Source organism: Pteropus alecto, unplaced genomic scaffold, assembly GCF_000325575.1.
Source record: "Pteropus alecto unplaced genomic scaffold, ASM32557v1 scaffold239, whole genome shotgun sequence".
Taxonomy (NCBI): Eukaryota; Metazoa; Chordata; class Mammalia; order Chiroptera; family Pteropodidae; genus Pteropus; species Pteropus alecto.
The window spans coordinates 2,178,663-2,197,864 of NW_006494613.1; the positions used below are offsets into that span (position 1 = coordinate 2,178,663).

The 19,202-nt window shown below is 37.3% G+C and overlaps 1 protein-coding gene across 19 annotated transcripts in view; it reads left to right on the plus strand.

Annotated features, from left to right (window-relative positions):
- MED12L (mediator complex subunit 12 like) overlaps positions 1 to 19,202 on the plus strand; it is a 318,700-nt gene that overhangs the window by 295,375 nt on the left and 4,123 nt on the right. For 9 of the 19 annotated variants that reach the window (XM_025042472.1, XM_025042480.1, XM_025042483.1 and 6 more), the window contains 5 exons: positions 602 to 831; positions 2,460 to 2,630; positions 5,340 to 5,420; positions 10,867 to 10,915; positions 16,799 to 16,880. In XM_025042472.1, coding sequence (XP_024898240.1) covers positions 602 to 831; positions 2,460 to 2,630; positions 5,340 to 5,420; positions 10,867 to 10,915; positions 16,799 to 16,880 — 613 coding nt within the window. Of the gene's footprint in view, positions 1 to 601; positions 832 to 2,459; positions 2,631 to 5,339; positions 5,421 to 10,866; positions 10,916 to 12,522; positions 12,734 to 16,798; positions 16,881 to 19,202 lie in introns of those variants that run through there. The other 10 variants (XM_015600179.2, XM_015600182.2, XM_015600186.2 and 7 more) reach the window with 8 other exon arrangements.

Here is a 19,202-nt window from a genome sequence, read left to right on the forward strand (position 1 = left end):
ATATATTAATATTGCATCAAAAAAAGAATTATTCAGATGATTGGTACAGTGGTGGACTAGAGAGTAATGAATCGTCACCAGTTACACCCTTACTCTCTGGTTAGGGTATTAATTGGGTTTTCCTTTTTGTAACTGGTTAGTTACTGCAGTCACATTCATCAGATCCAAGGAGGTGTAGTCACATATCAGGAAAGTGTACGCCATTATTTTAATTTACATTGAGCATGGGGGTAGTTTTTCTGACTAATTTTAGAAATGACATCAGTTGATGCTTGGGATCTGTTGAATATTGATGTCATCCGTATACGAAAGGTGTGGATGCTTGCCTATAAAGAAACATGCCTTCCTTTCCTTAAAATAAGCAACTGATCTTAAAACTAATCTCTTCGCCAAATGAGTCTTCATTTTGTTTTTTAATTACATCTTCTGGTAATTCGTTATATAACTAGTTCATTCTGTAGCTTTATGGCTAGCCTCTCTGCCTCCATGGTAGTCGTCCTCATATTCTGAGTCATAAGAACATCGGCAGACAGTGAATTTCAGGGGGCTACTCCTGGGTTCTTTTTGAAACACTGACTTTGGTCTCTATGCCTGCCTACAGACCATGCCTCAGGGCTATACGATGTACGGAACACAGATGTCTTTGCAGCAGACGCCACAACAGCAGGCTGGCAGTGTGGTTCTCTCTCCCAGCTATAACTCCAGGACCTATCCATCTGCACATTCCAACCCGGCGCTAATGGAAAGGCTCCGACAGATGCAGCAGCAGCCAAGTGGCTATGTGCAGCAGCAGGCGTCACCATACCTGCAGCCTCTGACTGGTTCTCAGAGGTGACACAGCTAGAAATAGTGATTGCAATAGTAGACATGCTTCTAGGGCATGGTGCTTTATATTGTTTTTATGAACTTGTATATTTGCATGTTATTTGCATTCTTTCATCTCATTTTTAGGAGCACCCAGATAGAAATTCAGAATAAGCAATGACCCATCTTTTTCATTTTATTCAAGGCTCCTATAGTTTGATTCACATCTTGCATAGTGTGAGTGTAATATTTTTAGAAGATACCACTATATTAGCTCCAGTGTTCTTTCTTTCTCCCTCTTTCAATAAAGGCTTTTTGGCTAAATGTATCTAAGATTAAAAAAAAATGTTGAATATTGTTAGCAATACCTTACTAGAATATGTTGATCAGAGCCATAAAATCTGCAATTTTCAATACTCGTGCATGGTGCCCAAAAGAGTTGTTAAATCTTAGTTTCTTCCTTTTCCAGTTCAGAGATGGTTCACAAAGCAGAATCAGGAGAGTGCTTTTTTATTTCAGTTTTTGTTTTAATCAGGTCCCTTAGACATAGTGTATAATTGCACTGCCCATTATAGTAGCTACAATCTACATGTGGCTATTTAAGTTTAGACTAATTAAAATTATATTAAAAACTTAGTTTCTCAATTATACTGGTCACATTTCAGGTGTTCAGTAGCCACATGTAATAAGCAGGGCCAGCTGTGAAGTTTTGTAACTAGGGCAGTCACCCAGTTCATTGTCGAAGGGCCCCACACTTGATTTAATGCTCTGTTGTTACCCTCTTGAAATTCTTACTAATTTTGATCAGGAAGCCCTGCAGTTTTGTTTTGCACTGACACCCCAAAATTATGTAGCTGGTCCTGATGGGCCGTGACTGTCTTATTGGAAGGCACAGATGCGAAACATTTCAGTCACCATAGTAAGTTCTGTTGGATAGCATTGATTTAGAAGAATTAAGTCTTGTGCAAAATTTTGTACAATAGTGGATAGCAGGGCAACTTAATTTCTTGTATTATCATCAATGGCTGCAGGTTGTTTAGAAAGTTGACAAGGTTGATGGTAGCACATTTGGGGAAATAACTAAATTTGGAAAACATACATTATATTTATTATCTTTCTAATAAGTTGCAGCATAGTGTATTGCCTAAACACTTGAACTTTAGAGTGCGGAAGTTCTGGATTTAAATGCTGCCTGTGCCATTTGCTGCCTGAATAACTCTGATAAATTATTTCTCTAGTTGTCTGTTTTCTCATTTTTAAAGTGGGGATAGCAAAACTGCTGGCATCAAAAGGCTGCTGTGAGGAGTAAATGAAAGAACACATTTCAACTTTTACCATAGTGCCTACTTCAGAGTAAATGCTCAGTTATTATCACTCATTATTAAAAATTATTAAAACATTTTTTAGAAAGTAATTTATACATGATTTCAGTTTCACCTTAAGTAGTAAGCATGCCTGTTGCCCTTTTTCAAGTGATGCTATCTACCCCTGAGAATTTAGGTTATCTTAACCACCGGTCTTTACTGCATTCGAATTGTTCAAGAAATCATTGAACACAATCTTTTCTCTGTGAATGTGTGTGATGCGCTAGTGCCACTGATTAAAAGGGTGATGGTATGCCTGGGCCCGAAATGAGCTGTGTTATTCTTCACCAGACTGAATCATCAGTCCCTCCAGCAGAGCCCTCTGATGGGCGGTGGAATCGATGCGGTGCTGACCTCTGCACACCCGAACCTTCCCTCGGCGCCCCTGCCCCAGGACCCGATGAGGCCCAGACAGGCGCAGGTGCGACAGCAGCAGAGGCTCCTCCAGGTATGGTGCTGGAGGTGAGGGCAGTGCGTTCTGGGTCTCAGTGATCATGAGAAATAACAAACACTTCAGACTTTAATTGCCAAGTGCCAGGGAACCCTTTGTATTTGATACTAGAAGCTAAATTGGGGTCATTTAGTTCCAACTTGGCAAGGGTCTTCTTTTCTGTGCTCTACCAGATCACAGGTAGGAGAGCACGTTTCTCAGTGTCCTTCCCCTTTCACTAAGGTTCAAGAGGGTAGCTGGATGCCTTTATTTTAATAGCATAAGCCTCAGCTTACCCAGTCATTGTTTAACTAGAGGCCAAGCAATTTGAATGCAGAATTTCTTTTATGTGCTTAAGGAAAAAAAAGTCCAGAGCTTTTATCAGATTCCTAGATTTTTTTTTAATCCAAAAAAGTTTCTGTCACACCTCTGTTCTGATTAGGCTGTGAAGTTGGCGTTACATAGATAGACTATTTCAAAGGGAGATTTCATCTTGACTCTGTTAGAATCCAGAGAGTTATCCTTCAATTATTTGATATAAATATTTGAGTCTCCTAAATAAAGCGTTCCTCCCCTGGGCACATTCTTGCTTCTGACTTCCTTGTTTAAGAAATGCAGGCTATATTATGTTTACCTGTTCCGTTGTCTTCATTATTCACAAGCTTGTCCTGTTATTAGATTGGAGATTGCCTGATGAGTCTGAACAGTGGACTCTAATCATACCAACAGTCCAACTTGAGATGCACTGTCATTTTATGTATTGCTAAGAAAGGGCGGGGGAAGCACCAAAAATGGGATTCTAGTAGACTTTGGGTACCCAAGAGCTGTTCTCTTGGAGTGAGGTCAATGAGAAATAAACCTGCCATACAGAAAGGGACAGCAAAGGAACATGCATGTCTCAACCAGCCACTGAATGGAGAGAAGAAAAAAATTCCTCCACTGAGAATATTAACCACAAGCTCAAGTGGGTTTGAGGTATGAATTCAGTGTGAACCAAAAATTCCCCATTGGCAGTGTCCCCAGGGGATAGGCAAAAGCCAACATGAATCCCCTAAAACTAGGCTTCACAATTTTAAGATGCCATTAGTTGTAAGATGCCATTAGTTGTATCCTAGATTTTACTTGTTAAAATGTGAAAAAAGTTGTATCACAAAATTAATAACATATATTAATTGGTTTGGGGGGAATATGGCCTACCAGTGTCCAATCCCACTCATTGTGTAGATGTTACCTCCAACATGGTAAGAAACCCTCTAATTCTCATAAGTAAAATGGAAATCATTATAGTACCTACTCCTTAAATGTGTAATGAGAATTAAATAAGAATGTGCAAGTAAAACTCATTTGTTAATATTATGATTAATATTATCATTAATATGACTATTAATATAATACTCATGTAATATTTTCTCAAAATAATTTTTTTCCAAGTTCTGAGGATATGTTTCAGAACTCTGTAGAACTGATATTTATATTTTACTCTGTTTTAAAGTTTACATTTCAAATCACTGAGGAAAATTATTATATTATTTTTTCATTTACTACTTTCTGTCTTATATTGGTGTTTTTTAAGGTTGCAGATTTTGAAAACCTTCCTTTTTGGTTAAAGTGTACTTTTTACCTCAACATATGTTCTTCTGATGATTTTTTTATTACAAATATATTCCCTGCAGCTAAAGAAAAGTGATTTGCTTTTACATCAGAATTATACTTCCTTTTTTGGTAATTGACTATGTCTCTGGAGGGAAAAATTAATAATTATGAAACTGGGTTGATTTTTCATGGAAGAGTTCACAGAGAGCCAAATGGAGAATTGGCTTCATTATTGTAATCACTGTGTTTCTGGCCCAACGTGCATTGTTTGTGTTGAGGCTCTCCCTGCCCAGATATCTGCTTAGATTCCATATCCATGAGTGTTGTCACTTAGTGAGAAATGCCATCTGGCAATAGCTATTTATTACCTTGCCTAAAGAAGACATGTAAATTGGGGGATAGTATACAAACCAAGTTGGAAAATGCAAAGGCTAAAAAAGAGTCTGGCACGGTCATCATCAAGATGAGTGTTTGGGTGGAGGAAACTTTTTTCCTCTTTCTGTGTGTTTCTTCTGTGACTTGGTAATATTTTACCGAGATGTATGTATCTGAGACAACTTTGTCACAGATACAATTTATGTTTTTATGCTGGTAGCTTATGCCAGAACTTTCCACATCTACAGCTTCCTTTAAAAAAATTTAATCTTCGAGAGTTCTTCAAAAACAACTCTTCTCCTCTTCCTTCTCCTCCTTCATTTTCATCTTCATCTTCCTTTAAAAAAAAATCAACTAATCTTCAAGAGTTCCTCCAGATGTCATAGGGAATGAAAAGACAACTACTGAGCAGTTCTCGTCTAACCTGTTAGTATACGATAGGATAAAATATATGAAAGGGCAAATGACATGAAAGGAGTTAAAACAGTAAGTACAGGGGATGTCCCCAAGACGGTGTAAGATGGTGTAGACAGTGAACACTGACAGTGATCACTACTGAGGAAGTGATCCTTGAGGTTGAAGTGGTCCAAGAAGGCTTCATGGAGGAGCAGATCTAGGTCTTGCCCTTGAAAGATGAACAGTGTTTGACAAGGCAATGATAGAGGAAGCAGGTGCAAAAAAAAAATTAAATAAAAGGTATATATAGGGAGGAGATTGGAATGATAGTAATAAACCCTAAATTTAAATGTATAATCCTTTCTCTTTCTTTCTAGATGCAGCAGCCCCCCCAGCAGTCCTCACAGCCCCAGAGTCAGACCCTTAGTCTCCAGGCGATGCAGCCCCAGCAGCCTTTGGTAAGGCCCGGTGCTTTGGAATCAAATACGTGGGTATTTTCTTTAAAGTCTGGTTGCATTTTTCATGTCCCGTAAGATTGTTAAAAGTTGAAATAGCCTAGCAATTTTCCCTAGAACTTTATCAGAGTACGATGGTGTTATTGTAGTCACTGTATTTGTTTTCATAGAAAAGTATAAATAAGTATTTTGATTTTAGATATTATCATTTTTCCTCCAAATTTTTTTCTGACCTCTTTATGGACTACAATGTTTATATTCAGATGCTAAGATTTTTGTCTAAACAATGCTAAAATTATAATTTACTATATATCTATGTTTAAAGATTATTTACTTTGAATTTTTACTGTAATCTCAAAAAAGCATGAAAGTGCTTTCTAAAGTATTCTTTTCTGATGTTAAGAGGAATACCAATTTCAGTTAGTTATTTGCTGCAGAAATTTTCATGTAATTCATAATTATATAGTTTACTTCTCTAGCTTCGTAAATCAGAATTTGAAATGTTGTATGCATAGCATCAGTGAATATTTTGTAAACTTCAGTAATTTAGAACAGCCTTTACTTTTGCAGGCACCATATCTCTGCTTCTTTACTATTTTTTTTTAAACTGCCTCTTTTTCTGTTTACTTAAATGAATGTATTCTAAGAAGGAACATTTTATCACTATCATCAGTGGTTACATCACTTGCTACATATTGGAAATATCTGTAAAAATAAACACTTACTGTAAAGGTAACTCCACACCATGTGTGGTGTACATGAGAACTACCCAAGATGAGCGGGCTACTGTACACGTCTTACACTTGGGGAAGCTCTAGTGTAGTCTCTTTTCAGGACAAGATTTGAAATGTGGTTGGTTTCACAACTTGTAGTAAAGAAGGAACAACATGGCCATGGCTGTAGTGCATTAGGAGGAATCAGAGTAGAGGTAGGTGGTAAAGGACTGAAAATGCCCAAATAGGACTGGTAAGGGAACCTGGTCAGCTGGAATGAGACATTAGGTACATTGGACAAGCCTCTGCCTTGGCTAGTTTGGTCTCCATTTTCAAAGAAATTCTTCTGTATCATGGATCTAGTTTTTTAGCTCTGATTTTTTTTTTAATGTGTTTGTGACATTACTATAATGCACCTTCAAAATGTTTTTCAAATAGAGGCAATATATAAACATTCACAGGCTGCCTACCTTCTTTATAATCAGAGGTATATTAGCAGGGATTGGCTGACTTACTTAAAAATGTGAAAGAGAATCCTTTGGATGGGAAACTGCTTAGCTGACTCTAACGTCTCTCCTAAGAACAAGATATAACTTTTTATTTTGAAATACTTTCAAACTATGAGAAGAGTTGCAAGAATAATACAAAGAATTGCCATCAACACTTCACCCAGATTCACTAATTATTAACATTTGCCACATTTACTTTATTATTCTCTCTATAAATACGTACACACACACATTATTTTTTTGATCTGTACACTTGAGTAAGTTGCAGACTCATGCCCCTTTACTCCAAATAGTTGTTTGTTTTTGCGAGAACAGGATATTCTCTTACAGAAACTTGGTACAATTATTAAAATCAGGAAATTGGTAATATTAATGGAATACTACAATCTATACATCTTTTGCAAATTGTGCCAGTTGTATCAATATTGTCCTTTATTGTAGGTTTTTTCTTGGGCTAGGATCACATTTTGTATTTAGCTTCCATGTATGTTACTCCCCTTTAATCTTGAACAATTCTGCAGCCTTTTTTTTCCCCCTTTGGTCTTCATGACATTGATATTTTTCAGGTGTCTAGGATTTTGTTGAATGTTGCTTAATTTGATTTGTCTGGCATTTCCTCTGAATTAGATTCAGTTTATGAATTTGGGCAGGTGATGAGTCTTTCTCAGTGTATTACATTAGGATATACATTATTGATGATATTATTTTAATTGCTGCATTTAGGTGATCTGATGGATTTGTTAACAGTTATTGATTTTCCTTTTGTAATTAATAAATAACTCATGGGAATGTTTGATATAATCTAATTGTCCGTTTACTTCTTAGACTTCACCCACTACTGTTAGCGTATATTAAGTTATTCTTGCCTAAGTCTGCTTTTACTGTGGTAGGGGGAAAATGATGTTTTGCAACTCTAATTTTTTCCTGCATTAGCAGTTGGTATTTTATTTTAGGAAAGAGCTTTCCCTTCTTTCTCATTTGTCTGTCTATTCCTAAGTTGTGTTTTAAATATGAAGCCTAACATTTGACTCTTTGATTTTAAAATGTGCAGCTACCGAGAAGACTAAACTTTACCCAGTATTCTGGAGTTGTATATGGCTTCAATTAGGTTAAATTTGGCAATTTAATAATTCACTTTCTACTAGGTTTATTAGTATATGAGGCAGCAAAAAAAAAGCTTAAGGTTGTCCTCCTTTTTCTGGTTTCTGTGTACAACAAAACATTCTGGCAGTATTTTGACAGAAAGCTAAGAAACACAAATTTTGTCATGTTGACTATTTGGAATATTTGATGTTGATCTGGCAAATTTTTAGCCTTTTTTTCTTTCTAATTTAAAACAAACACTTCTTATGCTGTAATGCTCATGTTAGCAGCACAGATTATTTAAGGAACTGGGGGAATTAACTGTAATATAATTGTACCTTTTCAGAGATTTAATGCAAATTTATAAATGAACACTTGACTAACAATTATAAGGAACTCATTAATTTGAGAATCATAACTTCTTTGGTTAGTTGTTGCTAATAAGGAAATAGTTATATTATACCTACTTTAACAAAAAAACACAGTTAATGTAGGACTGCTTTTATTACTTTTGAGTGTATAATAGTATAATATAATTTTTAGCTTTTTTAACTTTTGATTCATATACGTAAGTAAATATCTTACATATGAAATATGCATATATATGTGGCTCACAAATAAAATCTGTATGTACATTTAACCTACATATTTAAATTTATTTATATTTAATCTGGTTTTTTTTGTATTTAAAATATCTGTTTAATCATACAAATGTATGACTGCCAAATAAGACTGCATGAGTTTTACTTTTTTTAAAATGTTGACTTTAATTTGTAGGCACACGTCCTTATAAAATAGTTAATAATTTTAACAAAAAAACTTGAATAGGATTGACATCTGCAGTTAAGCAGACATTAACAGTATCTTCATAATTTTTCTCTTTGGCTTTTCATCCACCGATTATTAACCATGACTTTAGTTAGTTTGTAATGTAATATGTGGGATATATATAAATTATTAAAGGTATAAAATCAAGGGTTTTTTTTTTTAATTTTTTTTAGGAAGAATCGTGCTATATAACCACAGATGAATATTAATATCAAGTGCCTGAAATATAATAGTTATTTTGGGTGAGATATAAAAAGAAACATTTGATTCTTTCACAAAGTTAAATTTATAAGGCTGGGGCAGGATTTGTCTTTAAACTTCTCAATTATAATTTGAAGCAGAGGATAAGGTTATGCAGAATTTAAAGGACACTCTATCCCCATGTTTCACTAGAATTGAAATATACCTAATATTAAGGGAATTTAACATCTTTCTACTCATCTCATAGTTTTATAAATATTTAATAAATTCATTATGTGTGAAGAATATGTCAGATTTATTCAGTATTGACTTCTAAGACAATATTGAAGTTTTCTAATGCACTAGTTCATATTTTACTCACTATCTTAAAATATTTTTATCCCAGGGATTGAGCAGTTGTGTCAGATTTTCCCTGTTGTATTCATGGGAGAGAATTCCAGAGAAACAGAAAATTCCATTACAACAATCTCAATAGATCTATAAAATCTACAGTAGGCTTTTTACGGCTTTTTTTTTCTTTTTTCTTTTTTTTTTAAGCTGAAGTCTCTTTAAAAGCTACCTTGAGAAGCACAATGTCTTATTTTGATATTTAGAGCACTGTATTGCAACCTAGGCAGCAATTATTTTTGCCAAGGCAGAAATATTGTACATGGCATAAGTCTTAAGATGGTCTAGGAAATTTAAAATATCACTTAGAGTGGTAGATTTCAGATAATTTTAGAATTAGAAGTTAAAAGAATGGTCAGTGATCTTGGTTTTTACATTATTGTTATTAGTTTTTTTAAAGCATGGTTTTATTTAGCACACATGTTTACATATACTTTTAAGTTTATTAATGTAGTCACATATTTATAATTTTCTGTAGCTGTGAAGTCACTCCATTGTGTTGCTCTGCTATTATTTGCTTAACCGCCCTACCTACTGTTGAACATGTAGATTGTTCCTAATTTCAAAAATAGTACTTCTAAGGATATTTTGATACTTGTTCTATTCCTCTTTTTTGGGTCTTCTCACAATAAAAGAAAGTAGAAGTATAGCCAAAAGTTAACTTTAGTTGTATATCTTTAGAACAGCAATCGCACAAAACCTCAGCAATATTAAGAAAAATTTTATATTTCTTTTTATCTTTTGGTATTGTTCCTTATCCCACTAAGTTTTATTATATTCATCTAATATATTTATTTATTTTTATTATAAACATCTCCAGCAGATCCAGTTTCTTGTTACTGGCCAGTGCTCTTCGTTCTTTGTTTCTTTCCTTGCTAGAAACAAAGCAGTAAGCTAAGCCAGCTGATGGAGAGAAGCCAGCTCTGACTCATTTCCAGTTCTGATTCATACAGTTTCAGGGGAGAAGCGGTAGTGGTAACACAGCCACCACCCTCCCCGTGACTTATCCTGCCACTATCTATCTGATGACTTTAACAATTTAATTCAGCAAGCGCTTATTCAGTATGTGCAGTGGAGACCAGCACTCTGCCAGAGCCTATGTAGACACAAATGAAGTGCCAAATATGAAGAACAGAACTACCAATGGAAAAGAGTAGAAGAGCTACAAAGGTTGTATTAGTTTGCTAAAGTTGCTGTAACAAAGTACCACTCACTGGGTGGCTTAAACAGCAGATCAGGGTGTCAGCAGAATTGGTTCCTTCTGAGGGTATTGAGAGAGAAATCTGTTCAGTGCCTTTCCCCTAGCTTCTGGTGATTTGCTGGCAGTCTTTGGCATTTCTTGGCTCACAGAAACATCACGCTGATCTCTGCCTTCATCTTTTCATCATGCACTCACTATATGTGTGTTTATGTTCAAATTTCCCTTTTTTTTAATAAGGATACCGGTCACATTGGATCAGGTCCCACCCTAATGACCTCACTTTAACTTGATGATTTCTGTAAAGACCCTATCTCCAAATAACGTCACATTCTGAGGTGCTGAGCATTAGGATGCCACCATATCTTTTGGGGGGAGCATAATTACACCCATAACAGAGGTCAGGAATAGTGTGAGAAGCTTGGGAAGCCTTGATGGGAGAGGTTGCATACGGTGGGCCATGAAAGGCAGTGGGGTCCGATTCACTGCTTTCTGACTATTCACTTGTCAGTCTTTCCCCCTGTTGACAGGAGCAGCTGGGACATGTGGGACAGTGATCATCAACACCTACGCAGGCAGGTTGGTCACTCCTATAAAAAGTGTATCTAGTAGTCAAAACTAACTTGGAACAGAAATTGGGCGCTTTTTCAAAAAGCCCATCGAAAAACAATTTTCTCTGAAAAGAGCAAGAAAGTGTAAGAAAAACTCATGTTTACAAAGCTTACAAGAAAGTGTAAGAAAAGCTCATGTTGGCTTATATCAACGCCTGTGTCGTCATTTGTTTACTTAAGTCACTTTTCTGTGAAAGAAGAGTATCTGGAAAGGAAGACTAGATGCCCTTGCTGAAAAATTATATTTGACCTCTCTAGTTTCGGCCTAAATTATAGTTCTTGACTTGAAAGATACTTTTAAATCTTATGAATTATGACAGTTAAATTAACTCTTAACTAAATATATTAACAGACTGTGGTTTCCTTTAAAGCTGCTTCCCACTTTTAAGAAAATACTGTTTACCCCATCCTGCTTTGTCATTTCTTTTCATCTTAAACTCAGGCTCTCCTAGTTGTGTGCTAACCAAAAACTTTAAAATGTTGGCTTTTTAAATTGGCTCATCTTTGTGTCAGTGTCATATTACATTGAATACATGTCTTATAAAAATATGCATAATGGCAGCAATAGTTATTTAAACTATTGCATTAACTTTTAGTCAATAATCACATGTAAAATTGCTGTATAATCTTCCTCAAAAATCTTATGTTCCCTTCAAAGAAATTGAAAAATTTTTCGGAGTGCTTCTGGAATTTAAAAGTAGCCAGATAATATTATTCACCTTTTCAAATGCAAGAAATTAGGTCCAGGGAAATTTATCGTGCCACGTTGCCTTTCTTTGCACGAATTTGGATTTTATTTTTTCTTTTTGAAAATAAAGGCGATGTAACGTTTATAAAAGGAAGTCAGGGAAGATATTTTTGGGAGATTTTTGTTCACAGGACAGATGCATTTGATATATATTTTTTTCACTAAACTGATGGTATGCAGATTGAAAAAATATGAGTGCATGCAAATTGTTTCTTAACTTGCAAATAAATGCATACTAACTACTCTGAAGTCCATCGGCTGCTGGTCTCTGAGGGTACCAACCTGCAAGTGTATTTGTGTCCAGGTGCTCAATAGTGATCTCACCAGTAGTTGGTTTGCTCTAGCAACAACCTCCCAGCTGCCAGGAGGCAGGCACAGTGTTTTACTCACTCTTGTGTCCCTGACCCAGAAAAGTGCCTTGATCTGGATAAGTATTGTTGAGTGATCTGTTGAATGTCACAGCAATTAAGGAAAAAACTTCCACACGTTATCCATAAATAAAGAAAAACATAGTTTAAGAAGACAAGACGCCTAAACCAGCTAGGTCCATCACTAACTGAATCAGCCGTGCTGCTGAGTATGATGAGTCGGTGTCTGCTTCTGCTCTGAAAGGACAAGCCCAAAGAAGTCAAGAGAGACAAAAAAAGATTCAATGACATTTATTTAAGTAGAAATTTTTACTACTTAGTGATGTATTTTTCCCTTAGTAATGATTGAGCAGAAAAAAATTAATGTTCTTGAATAAATATGTGTTGTCAGAACAGACATTTAGAGATCAGTTGGAATACATCAAAATACATTTTAATGTATTTTTTTTTTTACTTCAGCAGAGAACATGTTTACTGGAGAGTGGCTACGCCTTGTTGGCCTGTTACACCTGACTGATACTGTCAAGCTCTGTGCTCTGTCTTGTGGTTGCAGAAGGAGCCAGGCACAGCTCCTGCCCCAAAGAAGCTCAAAATACAGAATGCTAGAGAGAGAAGCAATTGTCATGTTTCACCATGTTTAATAATAAAGGCATCTACACAGTGCAAAGGATACAAGAGCAGAGATTCACTCTTTAAATGCCTAAGGGAGTGGGTGACAACTTGAGCTGATTTTTGAAGGCTGGGTTGTTTTTTAAGAGAGTGCAGGGAAGGATAAAGAGGAAGAAGGGTATTCCAGAAGGAGGATTAATATCTGTACAGGCACAGAAGGGAGAGAGGCCATGATCATCTCCTGGATGGATAGAGTCCAGAGAAATCTTTCCCTCTTCATTTAAGCAGGGGAAATTAAACATACATAGATTGTGATTTTTAGGACCTCTGGTAAGCCTCAAATGACCTATTTATTGACGTGTTTTGGTAACTTAAAAGTTCCAGCTGACTACAGGGATGACTCCAAAATCTAGCCAAGCATCAGACCACCTGGGGAACCATTTAGAAATACAGATTTTTAGCACATTCACCCCACAAATTCTAATTCAGGATGTCTGACCTAGGAGGGTGACCCTTACAACTTTCCCTGATGGTTGTTTGCTTCCTCAGCTACATAACAAGGTTTAGTTTTTTGCAGGAGGAGTTCAGTGACTTGATTTGAAATGCTCAGTAGCGAGAGATTTGTGTTGAGGGGGTTGGTGACACCCTTTCTTTCTCTGGCACTAGGTATTCCAGGGCCCAGGGAAATTGCACATGGGGTCCCTTACCTGCTCATATTCATATGCAAATTAAGCAAGTTAAAATTAATATCAGGTGGTCTTGAGAGAAACAGATGTAGTAAAACACTACAACTAAGAAGACTGTAGTTGGTGGATCCATCCCACCACTTCCTCCTGGTCAGCCTAAGGAAGTTGGTCTTAAATTTCATGGCCTCAGAACCCTTCACATTCAAAAAATTGTGGACCTGGAGAGCTTTTGTGTGTCTGTCAATATTTACTGTATTAGAAATTAAAACAAATATTAACAATATTTGGTAATTCTACAACTCATTACATATTAACAGAAATAACTTTATGAAAAGTAGGTATATATTTCAAAATAAAAATTAGAAGAATGACATCGTTTTACATTTTGAAAAATTCTTTAGTGTCTGAGTTAAAAAGATGTTCGCTTTGTTGCCATATCATACATATGTAGACTAAAAACTGCATTAAACTAGTAGAAAAAGCAAATAATTTCTAAGTATTATTATGAAAATGGTTTTTGACCTTATAGATATGCCAGTAGAGTCTTAGGGTGCCCCTGGGGCTACTGTCTCATAAGGCCACTTGGCAGACCACCCACCATTCCCCAGCATACATACAGACCCACAAATGTACCTGTACACGAGTACCCCCTGCCCCCACATGCACACTAGCTTCCCAGATACCTAATTACTGCCTTGGCTCCTCAAAATATAGAATCTGAGGAGATCACTATAGTGCTTCATTCTACAAATTACTCTATTCGAAGCAGACTTTAAATGAACGTAAAGAGGGCAGCTAAGTATTTGTTGAATGAAAAAAATAAATGTCATGTTTTTGTATTCCGTACCTTAATCAGCTGATAAGATTAGACATCTTTGCAGTCAACCATTTAGAATTTATGATTATTTATAAATAATATTTGGAAGCTAATATTTCCAATTAAGTCTAGCACTAGATTATATTTAAGGTCATCAGCTCTGGACCCAGAAAGTTTAGTCTGAATTCCAGCCCCAGTGCTTACAGGGATCGTGAACTAAGTGACTAACCTCAGTTTCCTCAATCTGTAAAGTGAGAATAATAGCTCTTTATGTTCACTTCCCAAATTCAAACACCTGTTATTTATAACTCATTGAACAGCTAAACCCGACCTGAATGGACATGAAGCTCTTTTAATTTATTTTCCTTGACATCACTATTCATGTGTTTTGCTGCAGAAATTTAAAATATTCGATTATGGAGTACTGTCTTAGACCTTGATCAGTCTGTATATTGTGAATGTTTCATAGTAAGTTATATGTGTATTACTGAATTCCAAAATACATCTGCCACAGGATTTTATATAAGACGTTGAGGATGGGTATTACCACATCAGGGTTAAATGGGCTAAAGTATACATATAATGTCTAAAACACTGCCTAGCATGTAGAACCATATTAGTTTGTGTTAAATAGAGTAATATTTCCAAATAAGCAGAAACTACTGAATAGGAAAACCACTTCATTATTTTATCAACATTTTCAAATCAATGAAAAATGGATTTTTGTTTTCTTTTTCTCTCTTGATTTGGGCAATAGAAAAAAATGGCAAGCTGTTATTTTTCTTTTCGTGTCAGGGAAAACAATAACATTAGTGGAGGTGGACCTCTCTTGTGATTGGGAAGGTTTGGAAATTGAAGGCACTTCAGAGTTAGTCATTCTGTTCATTTTTTGCCTAGCACCCGCTGTGTGCCTAGCACTGCTGGATACTTAGGGATACATTAGTAGATAAGCCCAAGTCTTTATCCTTAAGTCACTCACGGTCTAGTAGGAGGAAAACAATTGAGACAAGTATCGTGCCAAATACTAAAACTTTTAAAAGAATAAACCCAGTAATGCCCTGTATTCAGGTTGCCAGATAAAAATACAGGACCCCAATAAATTTGAATTTTAAGTAAACAACAACTTACACTAAATGTGGTATTTGTTCTATGCAACATTTGGGACATACTTAGAACTAAAAAAAAAAAAAAAAAATTGTTGTTTATCTGAATTGACGTTTAATTGGGCGTTCTGTATTTTCATTTGCTAAATCAGGCTACCCTACCTATAATCCTGGGCTGTTTTCAGCCATATTGGCAAGCTCTGAAAAGGAAATACATGTTTCACTCATATTGGGTAATGTTTTTTGTTTTTGCGTTTTGGTGTTTTTTTTTTGAAGGCTATTTACAAAAGTATGGCCAGGGTTAAGAGAAACTAACTAGGAATGATGAAATGCCTAGGGCTAGAAGTAGTGACTACCTCTTGGCCCTATGGGGCAAAAAGAGGGAGAGAAATGGAGAGAGCCCCTGGCAGGAGCTGTGGCCTTCCCACAGAGAGATGTGTTCATCAGCTGAGACCCCTTATGAAGGAAATTGGCAAAAAACCAAAGCTTTGCTCCCTCCCAACTTCACTCTGCTCAGACCCTGCAATCTCCTGGCTGTCGCCACTACCTAACCAGAAGTCGGAAGGCTTAGGGTTGCCACACTCAATACAGGAGACCTGTTGAGCACAGCACCCAGTGGGTAGGAAATGTGTCTGTGGGGGTGAGAAATGGCACAGTTCTGATGTGTATGTGATTAAGATAGCCGTGTAGCAGAACACTTTTATGATCTCAATAAGCCAGGCAGAAAGAAGGGGGAGAGGGAGAGAATGGAAGAAAGAAAAGGAAGAGCATGACAGTCTTAAATTTGAAGGTTAAAGGGAAAAAAATCACTACCAGTTACTTTAATCAAAAATAATTTTGCTCTTACCAGGTAAATTTTTTTCTCTGTAGAAAGACCACCACAATTTCTTGTGTCAACTTATTGGAGAGAACCAGGGCACATATGCCTGCACTTACATGACCCTAGAAGCGAGCGCCTCCTCGGTGCCTCAATAGGCTCACCCTACCTCCAGCCACAACACACAGAGTGGGGTCAACTGACCTTCATCCTCCCAACAAGTGGGAGCTCATAATCCCCAAAGAGTCCTAGACCTTAGGGCACTGTTCTGCCTCAGGACATTCTTATCTCCCTTCAAGCAAGGCAGGGCCTCTGCTTGAGTAAATCCACCCCCCCATCAGAGAGTTTTCATTTTGCCAATGAAAATTGTTTGTAATATGGTGATGCTAATTAGCCAATTGGTGAACAGAGAAATAACGAGGATATTTGAACCACTGGGGCACCACTGGAGTGTGGACTCCTTGATCAGGACTCTTCAAATAAATGCCAAGTAACTTGGAGAGTAGGTTTTAAATGGATCAAGCACTCCAGATGTTCATCAGATGTACACCAGGGTGTAGATAAAAATTAACAAACACACACTGGCCGTGACCTTTGTCCTGAAGTAAAGTACATTACAGATTGACCCCAGGAACCAGTCTCTGCTGTCATCTGTGATGGGCACCATGGGCTGACTTCCCTCTTTCTCTTGTCACAATTACAGTTTCCCAGGCAAGGTTTGCAGCAGACCCAGCAGCAGCAACAGACGGCCGCCCTGGTACGGCAGCTCCAGAAGCAGCTTTCTAGTAAGTACCCCTCCAGCACCCCAGCACATGGCTCACCGGAAACTAAAAAGAAGCAAGTAAGCAAAACACAATGGTGGCTCCTCAAAGACTGCACTGCCTTCCTCGGTATCATTTCAGCTTTGGTTTAGCCCAAGGTGTTCCCATTTTGTTTTAGTCTGAATGCTGCTTTTCTTAGAAAAAAACTATTTTTTTTTTTTCCAGTGAAGATGTTTTTTCCCTCTTGCATCCATCTGAACCTGGAAGTGTTGCTTTTCATTTGAGGGACCTCTGTGGAACTGCAGGTGCCCTTTTTATAAAGATGGAAGGTTCAGAGAACAACTCAGCTGATGCCCTCAAGTGTAGTGCTGAAGGAGTTTCGGTGGTCTCCCAAAGACTGTAGGTAGAGAGGGGCCAGCATTAGACCTATCTCTTGGTCACTAGGGCTGTAACTGCTCTTACCACTGCACAATCTTCCCCTTCTGGATAACTCAAATCAAAACCTGTAACATTATAGGCAGCATGGCAGGGCAGTATTCTTCCCCAATAATCTTACCTGCTGTGTGGTGTGATTTTTTTTTTTTTTTTTTTTTAGTTGTACTATCTCTCCCGAGTGCACATCCCCAACCCATTGCAACCTGCCTCACCTAGATGCCAGCCAGCAGTGTGGGTCTATGAATTGAATCACCCCTGTGCTTGAGTCACAGGATAGGAAATTCTTCTAGAAATGGGAGCCAGCCCCCTGTGATGCAAAGAACATTGGCCTGGAAGTCAGGAGACCTAAATTCTGGTGCCAACTCTGCCACCATTATCTGGATCATGTAATTTTTCATCCATGAAGTGAGGAATGAGGGTAGCAGTTTCTCCTGGTCTCAGATTACATGCTTCTGGAGGACAGAGTTAAGAGCAGGTAGTACTGAAGACAGTTGTGCGACTGATAGGGTGCCATGAGGGAAGGGGTCAGTCTGTGACTGAGGGGCAGCTTGGTTTCAGTCTTACTTTCTGCCTGCCTGCTGTCTGTGTTGATTTCCTGTCAGAAGGAATAACCTCTTGCACCTTGTGTCTCTACAGGGTGTAACCAAGATCTTTTCTCTTTTAAAAATGTTTTCCTCACACAGCCTCATTTAATTTCAGTTAAATCTTGTAACTCAATCTTATTTTCCAATTACTGTTTAATAGGTGTGTGGTCTATGAAACAAATGTTAAAATTTCATTGTTTCATTTAATTCCAGAGTTCATATTTTCCCATAGCTAAATAGAACTTTAAAGCCGACATAATATGTTTATATTTTAGATTTTTTTCTAGAATTTAGAAATGTGTACCTGTGATTTTTATGTAGTGGTACTTATTTAGGAAGCCTATCTATTCTTGTTTCCTGTTACCCGGAGCTCACGAAAGGCAGCTTTTTTTTTTAAGCCGTCATTTATAGAGCACTTTCTTATACCCAGGCACACTTTGATTTTACATGTATTCACTTAATTCCTAAACCACCCCATGAGATGAGATATTATTACTGTTCCCATAGTATAGATGAGGAAACAATTAAAGACCAGGCACATTGACTCATTTGCCCAAGGTTATTCAGCTAACGTTAAGAGACAGAGCTGGGACTTGAACTCAGTCTTTTTCCAGACCGCACTCTTAACCACGGTACAGGCATACCACCTTTTATCGCACTTAGCTTTATTGCACTTCAAAGGTGTTGCATTTTTTACAAACTGAAGGCAGGACGCTCCACCAGCAAATCTATAGCGGCTCACTCTATTGCGGTGGTCTGGAACTAAACCTGCAATATATCCGAGGTATGCCTGTGTATACTCTGCTGCCTGATATTAGCAGTTATGCCAGCCTTTGTTGAATAATGGCAGTGAAGCTGAGCTGCCCACTGCACAACTGCAGAGGGCTGCTTTATTATCATAGCCCATGCGAATGGGGCCTCTAGATTTGAATAGTCCCACCAGAGTTGCACAAGCAGCAGCTCTTTCTAATCCTGTCTTTTTTAGTACCTACTGACTCTTCTTTATTTTTCCTGTGTGTATGTGTGCATGCACTGATGTGGATATATGCATAGGCTCACACTTGAGTCAACACGTACATAGCTGCTCTTACACACACATATACACTTGCACAGTCCTCTCTTGTACATGTTTTGACCATTTGCAGAAAATTGTGCAGGTTCAAGCTACTTCGCCTCTTATAATTTCAGTGCTAAAGTAGAATTTCTGGTATGCTTTCATAAAAATTTTGAGCACTTCAAATGCTTCATGATTCTTATAGTCCTTTTGTTTGTTAGTATTGAGTTGTTTCTCAGTTCATTCTCAGTCTTGTGCTGGCAGTTGTGGGTC